We start from the raw sequence: 15,561 nt of genomic DNA on the forward strand, positions 1-15,561 counted from the left end.
TTCCCTCAGCCCTATGTTCCCTCAGCCCCGAGGTGCGCTGCGGGTCGGGAGAGGGTTGCGGTTAGGTTTAGGTGTCTGCCCCGGGGGTGCGCTGCGGGTCGGGAGAGGGTTGCGGTTAGGTTTAGGTGTCTGCCCCGGAGGAGGTTAGGGTTAGGGTGAGGGAGGAGGTAGGTTGTCGTAGGCTGAGGGAACATAGGGCTGAGGGAACATAGGTACGGTCCCCTTCTATAGTAAGACTAAATCTTAATTGCCCAGACTCTTCTTCAACAAAGATGGCGAAAGCAAACATTCTTTGTTCTGTACTCATACAGTACAAAACACTGACGTCCTTAAACCAGAAACCTAACCCTAACCTCCCACGGGGCAGCACACCTAAACCTAACCATAACCCATGTCTAACCAATGACTAGTCTAAACTAAGTATGCACCCCGTGGAGAGTAGAAGTTTAAAGTATTAAAAGTTCTGTACTGAGTAAATGTACTTGGTTTGCTTTCCACCACTGATTGTCAGCGGGACGTGTGAAATGGCAGAAAAGCCGGAGTCACATTCACTCACAGGGGTCAAGAGCAGTGGGGATTGGCTCCCTGTTGCCTTGTCTCTTAAAAGAAGTGGTTACTGTGTGTGGATTTGATTGAGTGTTAAACCCCCACACAAACACCCCTGCCCCCTGTCCCCACACACCCCCGACCCCACTCCCGCATGCATTGACTGTCTCTCTCGAGGCAGACTGTCCTCCCACAATTTTCAAATGCTTCCATCATACTAGTCACCTGTTACAGCGGAAGGAAGGGAGGAAAGCTTGTACTGTGGGAACCCACATATGGGCATCGATTGAGAGGACATCCCACACCTACCTAGGGAAAGTACCTACGTGGACGTACTAAAGAAAGATGCTTGTGCAGAAAGCACAAATGAGCTGGCCAGATGTATGGAGAAACGAGATGACTGGAGATGCTGATGGAGGGCTCGTCTTAGGACGATGTAGAGAGAGACAGCTCAGAAAATGACCCGGGAGTGTTGTGGGGTCCCACTCGCGTTTAATTTTACTAGGCACGTAAATATATAAAATAATTTGAAACATTAAAAAGCTTGCCGCTTATCATAACTGGAAATTAAAGTTAAACTATATTTTCATGCACGGAAATGACAAACCGATTACAGCTTCCAGACTCTACTGTATATAGAAATGTGGAGATTCTGGAGAATTGTAGTCCCATTCATACGATCTACAAGCGCGATGAGACTTGCAGGGTATTTGGCTATTTTCTGTGCGTGGCCCTGCACGCAACAAAGTTTGTCGAAGCCCCTTAAGGAGGAGGAGGAGGAAGGGCAAGAAAGCAGCGAGTGCTGGGTCTAGCTGCAACCCTTAGCTGGCCGGTGTAAATAATGGAGTTTGGTCAGCCATCGGACCCCCAATGGAGCCCTCAGGGATCTCCATGAGTCACACACAGTAGCCTTGGCACACACGTGTACATTATGCACGTCCACCCTGGAAGAGTGGGGGGGGGGGTAATCAATGCTGGGGAGCGGACTCTGGGGTGATTCTGGAGGCACACCGCGGAACAGCAAGAAACGGGAGCTCTCGGTGCCTCTATCTTAGCTGTCGGATAGCAGTGAGGAGAGGAAGGGACCAGTCGCAGAGCAGATAATCTATTGTGCCGTGTACAATAGAACAGTAAATCCTGCTCTAGAGCTTTAACTACTAGTTAAAGTTGCACTGTATACTTGACGAGTTATTTCTCAATCTACAACAACTCTCTTCACCAAAAATCCGATCTACTTGTAGATCTGCTATTTTTAGTGACCGTTCCCTCCAGAATAGGGATGCTGGGGGTCAAGTGATTGAACGTCAAGAAAAAAAAGTTATTTTCAGTCTGTCCTATAATGTAAAGTAGCAAATGACTATCAGCTGAATTAAAGTATTTTGTTGAGAAATAGTCCATTCCAGTTATCTTTGCAAAGCTTCAATGCTAAAGTTATTGGTACCTAATCACACAATGTATTGACATTGAAGAAACTTAAAGTGCACCAGTGTGCAATTCTGCAAACCCAATCCTGAGCCTTTAACCCATTTTGGGCAGGAACCCCTTTTGGTGTTTCAAGCATTCTGTTATACTCTAGCTATTGAAAAATAGCAGATCTACAAGCTCATAGCGCGCCACCTAGTGGCGCGCTACGAGCTTGTAGGTCTGCTATTTTTGAAAAATCGTAAAAATGTGTCGCAAATCTTTGAATATATATTCTTTCAAAGTGAATCTTTTTAACTCTAAATGGGTTAAGAGCCATTTTTGACTGCAAAGTGTCCCAAATGCAGAGGTGGAAATAACTATGTACATCTAATCAAGTACTGTACTTAGGTACTTGAGTGTTTCCATCTTTACAGTTCTACTTGGGACGCACAATGAATCTGTCATAATTATATCGACAATATCAGCCTTAAAAATGCAATGTTGGTAACAAATAAAAACCAAAATTGTTTTATTTTATGTTTATGTTGTGTTTGAATTTGAAGTTGTAAAAGCCTTTGGTGATGATTAAAGTTACAAAATCAGTTTCCTGGGGCATAGCTTTCCATAAATTATGTAGCTTTCCAACCAAAAATGTACAAAAATAACAAAATAAATACTGCAATTACTTTGTTTTTCCTAATATGCATCTGTAGGCCTAATCAATCAGTGTTTATTCTAATTCTGCATCTGCGCCCAGAATCAGAGTTACTATATCAGTAAGACGTCCTGGGTGATGGCAGACTGCTGGCCGAGCGCTGGTGCTTTGGCATGGGGGGTCAGATCAACGTATGGAATGAATTCTCTACCGGCCATATATGGAGCTTGTATTGAGTGTACAGGGTTTGATTGAATCCGTAAGATCAACATATGGATTGTCAGAATAGGTCAACTCCATAGGAGATCTAAAGGTGCCAGCGGGGACATTGTCTTGAGTGTACAGGGTTTGATGAGGTCAGATCAACATACAGAATGGAATGTCAGAACAGGTCAGCTCCATATATGGAGATATAAGGGTGGCAGCGGGGGCAGTGTCTTGAGTGTACAGGGTTTTATAAAGGCCCAGGTAGGGCCGGGCCTGAATTTTCGGGCCTGTTGAGCACTCTAGTTTTCGCCGGCTGTTAGGCGCGGCTGCAATAATAACTTTGGGGCGGGCCCGTCTAGGGTTTGATTGCAGAGGCATCAATCAAAAGGGAGACATCAAAGAGGAAGGACGGGTGGGGAGGGATCAACATATGGAATGTCAGAACAGATCAGCTCCATATATGGAGAGTTAAGGGTTAATGATAAATAATCAATTACAATTACTGATTATTTGCTAATCGGTTGCACCTTTGAAGCTATATTATGTGATTTGTTTGAGACATTCACAGATCTTGTGTCTAGGTTGCACGCAACCTTTGCTTCTGGTTTGACACCAATTTCATCGTGCCTGATTTTCTCTCTGCTCACACCTGCCAAATGGGGATTGAGTGTGAAACAATTGAAATGTTAACATTCATTCTTACAGAACGGAGAGGAAGTGTCATTAAGCAATGTTCTAGGAACATTAAGAAGGAACATGCACGGGGGCATGGCACGGTCTCCTGCGGGAGGTTTGCACATGCTCAGTGTAAACAGGAACTGCGATGATGGAGTGTTCCAGCAGAGGTGCTAGATAGAAAGCTCATAACTTCCCTTTTCAAATGTTTTATATCATCCACAGCACTTGAATGAACAGTATCCATGTCATGTTGTCATTTCACAAAGATACAAGTTTAAAACATGTAAGCGAGCATGAAAAGAACATGGAAAATCCACAAAAGAAAAATATACAAAAACATTAACATTTAGTAAATGTACTTGTCCTTTTTCTTTCAGTCTGTTAGACACATTTTTTCCACTTATAAAAAATTGATTGAATCGCCTGAATTGTATTATTTCAGTTCAGGGTCAGCAACTCTCATGCAACTCTAGCACCTCTGCTGGAACACTCCATCATCACAGCTCCTGTTTACACTGAGCATGTGCAAACCTCCCGCAGGAGACCGTGCCACGCCCCCGTGCATGCCCTTCTTAATGTTCAGGATGTTCAGGATCAGACTCAAAAGAAAGACATCAGTCATGCCATGTTTTTATTAATGGCAACACGAGACTAATGTGATCCATTAAGCCTGGACCATGAGACCATAGCAATTGCTTTTTTATGCTAGCAAAATAATTACAAATTGACAACATGATGACATGCTATGCTGTCTATGTAACAGTAAGACAGATGCTATAATGATTATCACATTCTGCACACGCTTAAAAATACAAGCTCAAACAGGTATGGTGGCAGACAAGCCGACTATAGACCACTCCGGCTTTTGTGTCCACAAGACAGTTTGTAAATCGTTTCAAATTGTATCAGACTGCATGGTCCACTCCTATATGAACCCAGTGAAATAAATGACTAAACACAACAACAATGGCTGTAAAAACAGAGCGATGATCTTTGCAAAAATAACAAAAACTAAAAAACTAAATTAATCAATGCCCCCAAATTGATTACTTTCATTAGCATTAATTAGTTAATCTGTATTAGTTTAGTTCAAATAACTGTTAAATAACTTGTGTAAATAAATGTGTGCTTATTGCCTCAGAGTTCTTCCAACCAAACTTCTGGCAAATTAAAGTTGCTGTCATGTTTATTTTCAGGGCCAATTAAATAGAACCATCTAAGCTGCAGTGCATGTGCCTGTGATCACATCACATTAGTCTAATGAGGGAATAATGGCACAGCGAACTGCAGGCTTTGATGAAGCCATGGACCATGGTACACACAGTGATGGAATACGTACTCAAACTGTTTAGAGTTGTTCATTTCTTCAAGCTACTTGGCATGTGATTGGTTGGGACCGTCTGCCAATCATATTGACGTGTCTACATGACGTATAGCAGGAAAGTAAACAACCCCAGCAAACGACAAAAGTGTTAACGAACGCCTTATAGCATATAGATAGAAACCCCTCACTATCGTGTTGGATGTGTAGGTCATGTCTTCACTTTCTTTCAAGAATAGAAGACAATTTTCTAATTTTAAGGCGCTAGGAAATACAATTGCAACAGGCACTTCTCCATGGCGTCACACGGTCTCAACAAGATCCCGCCCGTAGCTGATGCTGATTTGTCCGGTGCCGCCATGGGGCCGATTGGCCGGGATCCCTGAGTAAGCCCAGATGGAGGCTGTATTGTGAACTTGTGACTCAATACCGCCTCCACCTGGCGGAGTCATGTTAGATCTCCCCTGGGTCTGACATAAAAGATTGAATTAGTTCAATAAGAATACATTATTATATTCTTTCAAAATTGGAGTAGCAGTATGAATTATGACACAAACAAGTAAAGTAAAAGTATCCCAACATTTTACATAAATACAGTAGTAAATTTACATAGTTACTTGTGAACTGTTTGAGTCGTCGTCTGCCCGGCCGCATTTGGTGTTTGTGTTTTTTCGAATGCAGTCTAACAGTGAAATCACGTATAAGCACTTAAACTATTAATTAGACTTAATACAAGTGAGGTTCTTCATTATACAAATTAACTTTCTCATTGTCTCTTACTGGGTCTCCTATTAACCGATGACCCTGCAGTCAGCAGTCATCAAATTATTGGCTTACATTGTTTGGAAGATACATAATTCAAGCTTTTTCGCGTGATCTTTGGCAGAGCATCACACTGATTTTACAATGCACACACAACGAGGCCTATTACCTACCAATTAACATCCCAATTAAGCAGTTGTAATTAGTGCAATTTTAATTTAAATTATCATAGCCATCAATGGAGCATCCATTCTGCTGTCCATTAACCTCCACAAACACAGCTTTCTAATAATTAGGCCTGGGACTTTTAAATGATTAATTTAAATTAATTGACTCATTGACTGTCAGCCCTCCTCTGCCGCTGTTCCCCCTTGCCAGCATTTTTCGTTGTAACATACCTTTTCAAGACATTTTGCGTTTATTGCTCCCCCGGTCGATCTTACACACACACACACACACACACACACACACACTCACGGACACACGCACGCACGCACACACATTTTTGCCGTCATGTTCCATTTTCCTGTGGGACTGGGATTAAAAGTGAAGTATATGTGTCCAGCTTTACGGGTCTCTAAAGGCCTATACGCATTCTCCAGTTTTAGGTGATAAGCGACTCACTGCGCACCCCAACACATCTCTCTGTTTTAAAAAACCGTCACCACCGCTTAGGTGAGTGATTGGAGGTTCCGTGGCCTAATATGGTTAATATGAAAAAAGGCATCGTAATTTACACAACTTCTTCTTAATCTTAACTTTGAGAGAGAGTTCGTCCTTCCTTGAATATTTTGCATGTATATTTTGTCTTCTAATTTCGTTTTTCCAGGTCTTCCAAGGAAACTTCGACAACGACACGCACAGAAAGAACGTGATAGACCCGCCCATCTACGCCCGCCTCGTCCGCATCCTGCCGTGGTCGTGGTACGGACGCATCACTCTGCGCGCCGAGATACTGGGATGCACAGAAGAAGACTGAACGTGGTCTACAGCCTCTCCCCCTTTTACCCCCCCCCCACCCCACACACACACACACACACACACACACACACACACACACACACCTCTCTCCTACTCCACATCCTCGGTCCTACACCCCCCCCCAACCCCCCCCCCCACACACACACACACACACAAACCTACTCCCAGCTCCTCAGTCCCTCAGTCATACTAGTTTCATCTAAAAACATTTGTTCTCAACGGGAGGGAACCATCGGGGGGGGGGGGGGTTTGGGGGTCGAAACGGACCCCTTAACAGGTCTGTAACGCCTTTCCTCCCCTGAATCACACAGAATCACCGACTCCCCCTTCTGTGACTCACACGGAACTGCTTCGCCCCCTAGTCAGAGGGAGAGCTCTGCCCAGCTTTCCTTCACGGTGGGACATATTTCTTGGCGCTGTTATTGCCTATGGGGGAGGGGAGATAATTTACGATTCTGTGCCTATCGGTACATAACTCGAATGGCGCTTAGTCGGCTCTAGTGGCCATTGCAACGTCCGGCACAGCGACTCGCTCGCATAACAGCGGTGCCAGAGACGGCGCACTCCATCATAGTCTTTTTTTCAGCAAGTGGGCCGAGTGGCACAAATAAGTCACATGCCAAAAAACCGAACCTTAAAATAAACCGAACGATTTGAACCCGACAACGCCACGGTGCCACCTGGTTTAGCAGGGGTTTTGGGAGTTATTTAATGCGGTCCGCTCATGTGAGAGGCAGGTCCACGTGCACCACAGAAGGGGGCCAAATGTGTGTAATTCGAAGAGCAAATTCGCGTCTGTAACACTTAAGAGTGTATACAAAATATTTACCAAAGGGACCCGTTTGGATTAATGACCACTAAGGGTCTGAATTGGGGTCCATTGTCCGGATAAAAAAGAAAAATAAAGGTCCCATTTCAGAAACCTGTAAACCTGTAAAGGTCCATTTGGACCCCTGGTGGGACCCCAGAACCAGATGTTGAGAAACAGTGCATCAAAAAACCCAGTATTTCGATGTATACAAACTGTGCACCTGTAAAAAAAAAAAAAAAAAAAAGATGAACTTCAAACATTTCTTTTTCCAAGGATAAGCATTTTGGTTGTTGTGGGTTGCATTTTTTTTTTTTTTTTACAATAACCTGCAAACTCTTCATTTCTTATTTTCAGTGTTTTTTTGTTTTTGTTTCTTAATCCTCTTCAAAGTATCTCCCATCCTGTTTTGGACTGAACCTTATGTAACATATGGGTGGGGGTGGGCTTCGTGGGGTTGGGGTGTCACTGTGGTTTGAACTTGTGGCCATGGAAGCTAATGTACAGTGTCACTTTTTAACAGAGACGAGATCTGTCCGCCATTTGATATCATTATCCACATAAAGGAGAATTGCGGACTAGCCGTTTTCTAACCTGTTATTTTATCCCAGAACGAGTGGTATGGGTGAAAAACCTTCATCCTGAGTCCACTGCTGCCCCTTGCGTGTGGCGTGGGGTATTGCGGTAAATCAATTATTTTTATTATTATATATTTTTTGTAGACTTGTAGGCTCCATCTTGTGCCATTTAAAAATAGTTCAACTAGCCAATCTACATTGACACGTTGTTAGCTTGTAGATCGGCTATTTGTACTATTTTAAAATGTTTTAAAATAGTAAAAAATGGCAAATAAGTTTAGGGGCAAGATCTAGGACGTAGTCTTTCATAATGACTAAATACTCTCCACAGTGTTTGTACTTCCAGAAGTCTTGCAAAAACAGGATTTCACCCGTGATTTCACCCAAATTCCCCTTAAGTTTGGGCTGCCGTAGTGGAGTTATGAAATGTTTCACCTGTACTAGTCGCTATCGGATATACTAACATCAGATTATGGTTAATCCAGAATTCTCCTTTAATCCGTAGGCTATTCTGAGGAAAACTTTAACAGGAAATAGCCGATCTGCAAGATGCCATTGGGCAAGCTTGTAGGTCGGCTATTATCTGCTAACGTTTTCAGCAGTTTTCACTCTGTAATGTCGAGTGAAAACAGCCCCGAGGTACTCCGCTCAACAACGTCTGGGGTTTAAGTAGGTGCAGTAAGTGAGTTTCTTTTTTCTAAAGGGTATTTCACGTTAGAACACTGGGGTTATTTTTTACGTTTACTATGGCTTTTGTGTGCACACCAGACCGTTTTAAAGTTGCACGATTCAATATTTGGATATTAATTGTATAAGTCCGATATGAACCGACTTAAAAAAAGAATATTAATAAAATACACGCATGGCGTTCAATGGATTTCTATAGGAAGGGTGTGTGTCCGATCAAATTAATATAAAATATCAAAATATTGAGTCAAGCAACTTAAAAAACGCTACTTAAAATGTGTTAAATAGCTCTACATTGTGATAGTTATCATTTGCTGTAGAGTGCATGTTCAGTGGTCTCCTGTTGACCCCCGTTGCTGAGCAAAACACTCTATAGCAAATTAACTGAATCAGAAAATATAACTTAACAAAACAGCTTTTTGTTAAAAAAATAATAAAAATAATAAATACAAATCCCTTACTGTACCGTTTAACCTACAGGATGTCATGCATTAAAACATGATGTCACAAAAACTGTGACATCACAATATTGATCAATCATCATTATTACGTTCAAAGGTTCCATGTTGTACACTCTCAAAAGTTAAATGAACACTGAGATTTAACACTGAGTTTAGTTCTAGGATTCTTATTTATTTAAGTTTTATTTTTCCCAGAGGACTCCCCCAGTTAAATGAGAATTCCATGCTAGAATGCTTTCTTATCTTTCTTACCTTTCTTTGTAGTTGTTACGTCCCCACCAAAGAGGTCCAGGTGTTTTTTTGTGCAAAAACTCCTTATTGGCTATTTCCGCTACCATAAGCCCTCAATGAATTGCATTGCATTGAATGGGAATTGAATGGGGCTATGGGGTGTTATGCTAATTCACTTATTTCCATCGAAAGAAGTAGTAAAGTGTGCCGCTTGGGATATTATTTACATTATGAAGAGAGGATATATACAAAGAAATTAATGGAAATAAGCGAATTAGTACAACACCCCATAGCCCCATTCAATTCCCATTCAATTCAATGCAATTCATGTAGGGCTCATGGTAGGGGAAATAGCCAATAAGGAGCTTTTGCACAAAATAACACCTGGACCTCTTTGGTGGGGACGTAACGACTACAAAGAAAGGTAAGAAAGCCTTTTAGTATGGAATTCTCCTTTAACACCACGGACCCCAATTTGATACAATTATATTATCAACCTCATCCTCATCCTCATCATCATCATCTCTGGGACCCTGAAGTACACGGTTAATTTAAATCTGAGAGTGTGCAAAGGGAAACAAATGGACCCGCAAGGGTTCATTTGTTTCCCTCAGACAGTTACAGACCCATAAGGGTCTGTAACGGAACCAGTGTTTAATTTTACATCTACAAAGCCATGCTTTGTATCATACCTTTTATAGCATCACCCACACGAAACTCCGACCGATAAGCAGCGCTCTTGTATTATATGTAAAACTCTAAAGAATTGCATGGTGCATAAATTATGATAATAAATGTATATTATGACAAATCATTTAAAATCTCCTTGCCCCTGTAAGAGCAAAAATGGCTTTGATTCATATAGGGACCTATTTTTATGTAATTTTGTTTTCTTCTTTTGACTAGTTCTGATACACACTGCAAAAAGCTTACTGACTGACTGATGTGCTAGACAATAAAACAAGGGCTGCAGTTAAAAAATATATATTTAAAGTAATTTAAAAGAAAATCACTGCAGTATTGACACTGAGGTGTGTGAGTCTGTGTCTGGATACAATGTCCTCATCTGTTACGCTATATGTTCTCTGTTTTTTTTTATTTTTATATCTATGTAATTAGCATTGCCAATTACTTTATTTTGTCGAATATTTGGAATTACATCTTTGGTTTGACTACATATGTGATATGTCACAATTTGTTACTCGACCGGTTAAAAAACAAAGAAAAATAGACAATAAGCTCAGGATAGAATTTAACAACCCACCCAATTAGTCATTTCTGGCCTCGGGAAAGGCCTTTTTTTGTGACCAAATCGTAGTCAAACAGAGGCTGCTGTGTCCCAGCCAATCACAGTCTACCATCCCCTCGGGCTATGGGATGTAAAACTACACTGCCTGGTGTCCATAGTAGCGTGCACTGCACGGCAGAGAGAGAGAGAGAGAGAGAGAGAGAGCGGCAGTACTGAAGCATGTTTATGTTGGTCGCATGCTTATGTCTCACCTCAAATGTTTTCAGATACATATTTTAGTGCATTGCTGAAGTTTACACTAATCTTGCACTAATCTTGAATTAGGTAGAGTAGCGTCCTCTCCATAATCAGCTGTGTGTGGAAGAACATGAGCTATGGGAATCACACAGCTGAACGAAATCATGATTATTCATAAGGGCTCGCTGATGACACAAAGTGATTATATTTGTGGCATCTATTAAATATATCTCCATTATGACCACAGATATGCTCTAAAAGTCTAAACGTTTGAGAAACATGTTTTCATTTCATGACTGCTTTAAGAAATGTGTGTTTTATTTATTTTTGTTAAGAAATCAACATTGCAATCATGACAGTTGTCCTCTCTCCTTTGATGAAAAAAAACTATCACGATCTGTTTGTCTTCACGAGGTCAGGAAAATAAACCAATGTATTCATGTGAAATGAACCACTCATATAGAGTACAGGAGGCTCCACCTTTTGGTTTTGGCAGTGCCTTTATGTAGTTCTGTACGTGGTTCTCAAAGTTTGGTCCAGGGACCCTATAGCTGCTCGGTTCCTTTAACTCTGAGAGTGTACAAAATAATAGTTGGGACGGATGGGCGGTAGGCCTACTCCGATATGCGACACGGTAGAGCTCTTCATGGGTCCAAAAAGAAAGGTCCCGGACCCATTGCATATAGGTGAGCTCTATGACAAGATACATGGCATGACGGGGACGGAGTAGGAGACAAGGGGCTCCATTTTCGTCCATTTACTATTTTGAAAAACATTTTTGAATAGTTCAACTAGCATATCTACATTGACACTTTGTGAGCTTGTAGACTGGCCATTTCAACTATTCAAAAATGTTTTGCAAAATAGTAAAAAAAAAAGGCAAAGACGTTTAGGGATAAGGACTTTAGCGGTGACGAAAATGGAGCCCAAAGTGTGTTATTTTAAGGAAATTAAAGAGTTTGAGAACCACTGATTTAGTTACTCTATTTGTTTCTCTTTTTTTCCCTTGGTGGTGGTGCTGGTGGTAAAAGCAGATTAAAAGACCACCAGGTGAACGCGGTCAGCACGCCAACGTGCACTCAGCCCCTTTTAACGCTGCTGCTGTTTCCAAAAAAATAACGCAGTGCTCCAACTGAAAACAATTCAAAATATACACTATAGGCTCTGAATGGTGAGAAATAAAACATCTTGGTGGACTGGCAATGGTTATTACATTTTTGTGTATTCATTTCAAGGACGCTACGTAACTGAGTGTGCAAATGGAAGCCAACTACAGTGTAACTCTGTGTGTCTGTCATTCTGCTAACACTAAAGAGAACGTGGGGATTAAAGCCACCTGTTTTGTTTTATTGAAAATTAACAGAGTTGTTATTATGTTTTTTGGTTAATTAACAGAGTTGTTATTTTTCGGTTGATTAGCTAATTAGCCATGATGAGTAAAAAATAAAAAGGTTCACTCACGCATTGTGTCGCTGACCTGGAACTGTATTCATCAATCAGTGTTAGGACGACTGTGCAGTAATTTATGTGGACATTAAAGAGCGACTGTACAGCAATGTTAATTATGTGGACATTAACGAGCGACTGTACAGCAATGTTAATATGTGGAAGTTGTTGTATGGGTGTAACTCCGTGTCTGTCACAACATGGTACCATGACATAAAGCAATGTTTCTCAGCTGGAGGAAATTGCAAGTCCCCGCCACCTAACAATTGACAAAACAGTGGGAGCCAACTTGTATTTCGCTAACCAATAACAGTGCAGAGGAGTGTCGCTTCAAATTTGGTGACGTCAATGTTCTCTGCTGGGAGCATGGCGGGTGCTCAGATCGGTGAACCAATATGAGCCGTGTTTTCGCCAGCGCCCGCCCCTCTAGACCACACAATCACACAGGCTGCGGCAGGCTATGTGCATGGGCCCTGATCCAGACAAGGTTGAGAGCCACTAATTAGATCAACAGCCTCCTGTTCTTTTGCTAATTCATGGGCTTGGCTTGGCTCCCTCCTATTCTGTCTCTCTCTCTGGACTATTTCCAATTATCGTTGAAATCAATTTTTTATTTGTTATTATTTTATCAAGCTGTTTACTGTACAAGTTATTCTACTCAAGCACTGCTGAGTAGTATACTGTCCACCCCTGGAGGATATTCTGCATGAAATAGCCTACGGACTTTGTAGAATGGATAAAACGCAAACAAAACATGTCCACAAACAATGTAAATAAAACATTGTAAACAAAACAACTTGTCCGCAGGCACATTAAGTTCCTATACATCACTGTTTCTCAATGTGTGTGTTTAGGACCAGCGTCCGAATGGACCTGTAACTCTCTAAGGTCCATTCATTTGGTTCCATTTGTACAGTGTCAGAGTTAAGTTAACACCTGTGATTTATAGTGAATAAAAACAAATACAAAATATGTAGCCTAATGCATAAAACGGGGGCCCTTGGCATTAAAAGGTTTGATAATCACTGAAACCATATCTTCGCGGTAAAATAAATAAATAAAAGCACTACGCCAAAATGTCCCGTGAGGGTCCATTTGGCTCCATTTGTACACTTTCTGAGTTACAGGCTAAAAAGGTCAAGTTTGTGGTCCCCGCTGTCAACGTTGAGGACCAAAGCTATATTGTTGCTGTCGACTTCGTCATACTACTTCAGTCAGTACAGTGCCTCACAAAAGTAGCAAATGTAGCCTATCGGCATGATGGGCTATTTTTGCCATGTTTGAAATAAAAATATGAAAAGTAACAGTTTTGGACATACAAGGTTTCCACCCGACAGTATGCATCATTGAGATCAAAGAGCATTTGTTTTGTGTTCGCCGACATTCTAAACCTTTATATTACGGGTTAAAAGAGGAGCAAGAAGCAAAACTCATCCTGTATTGTGTATTTTTTATGTTAATTTCATTTAATTTCTTTTTTGTTCTTTCTTTTTTTTTATCTCCTCAGTCTGTGTCTCAAGCTCTAGAAAATGTATTGATTGTGCACTGGTAAAGTGGAAGGCTACAAGAGAAGAGGGAGGAATTATACAACTGTACAGCCAAAAGAAAAAAAGAGAGAAAAAAAGTTGTTGCTTCAATGAAAAGCTCTTTCAGTTTGATCAATAAAAAAAGATGTCTGTGAATTGTCATATTTTTGTTGTTTTTGTTATTTGTAAAAGTTGGGTTGAAAATGCAGAGGGGAGGTGAGTGATGTCAGAGCACAGCACAGGCGTAAACGGCACTTCCGCATACTCCGCGTACGTCTATGACTTGGCCACCTGAACGGGCGCACATTTTGTGCACTTCCGCCTCTCTCAATTGTAATATTATATAAGATACAGTAACTATAAGTAAATAGTAGAATTGAGAAAATGAGAAAAAAGGAAAAAAACAAAACAAGAATGTTGTTTTATGGTTTAATTTTTTTTTTTAAATATAGTGTAATAGCCTATCTGGGAACCAATAATTCTGGGACAAATGTGCCTTGTGTTATTTACAATACATACAGTAGACCTATTTTAGCTCATCCTGTTTCCACCTACGTGGGTGTCGGCCTGAGTCAGTCCCAGGTGGTCGTTTTCACCTCCTGAGCCGCGGCCACCCACAATGTCCCCGCGATGAACTTTTGCCATTTTAGCTTTGCAAGTTGATGAATAATTTAACAGCCCCATTAATGTGTCACCGCAGCATGTCAAAGCAGCCTGGAAGGAGACCAAAGTGCATTTATTAACAAGGAAGCCTAAAACCACAGAGAAACACCATGCTGACCCGGCAGAAGACAAATGACACATCCAGTAAGCAGTAACTAATCAAACTATACTGTTTGTTTTTTGAGAAACAAGCTGTGGTCGATACAAGATGTATTTATATCAACGAGATGAGTGACGTCTTGTGTTGTCATTAGCCTAAACAAACTTTAAAGTCCGTAGACTTGGCTTTCATAAAGTATATTTTATTTGACCCTAAACATTAGACTTTGGCTGTTTCAGACCAAACAGAGTGAGCGAGCGTGCGTGCGTGCATATTTTGCATTAATGCACTACTTACAGTGACACCTTCCCGATTGCTATTCAGCTATGCACAGTTTGTGCTCTTTTTATATTGTAATATAGCTACTTTTACTGAAATAAAGACAATAATAATCAGAGACAGTAGTCCTTCCACCGTAGGCTATATATAGCGTGACTTACGTTGTAAACACTTCCGTCCATCCCATGGGTTTTAGAGTGTTTTCTGCTGTGTGTGTATGTGTGTGTATATTCTGTTGGGAGCCTGTTTTCTGGCAAAACTGGGCCAGTCCTGTGTGCACCCTTCACCTCTCTAATGAAAATGATGCACATGTTACCGTGTGTTCGTTCACTCTTTGTGCCCGTTATAAAATGTTTCAAGTGGAGCACAAAGTGTCATCTAAACAAAGAAGCTTGTGAGACCATCAAACTAAATTGTGTGTTTTATTGAGGGCAGCTCCATGTGTTCCCCTGATGTGTGTGCTTTGATGTATTAGTCAGAAGCAGTGATTCTCAAACTTTGTCATATCAAGATAAGGACCCAAATTAATAACGGGATATAAAAATATATTAAATCAAGCATGTTTAAAAAGAGAACGTTTTGATTGTTTGGCATTGTTGTTAAACCCTTGTTTCTTTGTTTTCGAAGGTTTTCAACCTAATTCAAGAAACCAACCAGTCAACAAATTAAGCCAACTGTGGATAAAAAAGTTGGAAAATAAAAAATTGACTTGAGTTGGAAAAACTGAGTTGTTTCCTTGATG

The 15,561-nt window shown here is 41.0% G+C and overlaps 1 protein-coding gene across 1 annotated transcript in view; it reads left to right on the plus strand.

Moving 5' to 3' along the window:
* Positions 1–6,552, plus strand: part of LOC310872011 (EGF-like repeat and discoidin I-like domain-containing protein 3) — a gene marked incomplete at its 3' end in the record, with an annotated part of 237,840 nt that extends 231,288 nt beyond the window's left edge. Inside the window, 1 exon segment of the mRNA XM_083783672.1 lies at positions 6,403–6,552. Coding sequence (XP_083639798.1) covers positions 6,403–6,552 — 150 coding nt within the window.
* Between the last annotated feature and the right edge of the window lie 9,009 nt (positions 6,553–15,561).

This window comes from Protomyctophum parallelum, assembly GCF_964188405.1.
Source record: "Protomyctophum parallelum genome assembly, chromosome: 15".
In the NCBI taxonomy this organism is placed as follows: Eukaryota; Metazoa; Chordata; class Actinopteri; order Myctophiformes; family Myctophidae; genus Protomyctophum; species Protomyctophum parallelum.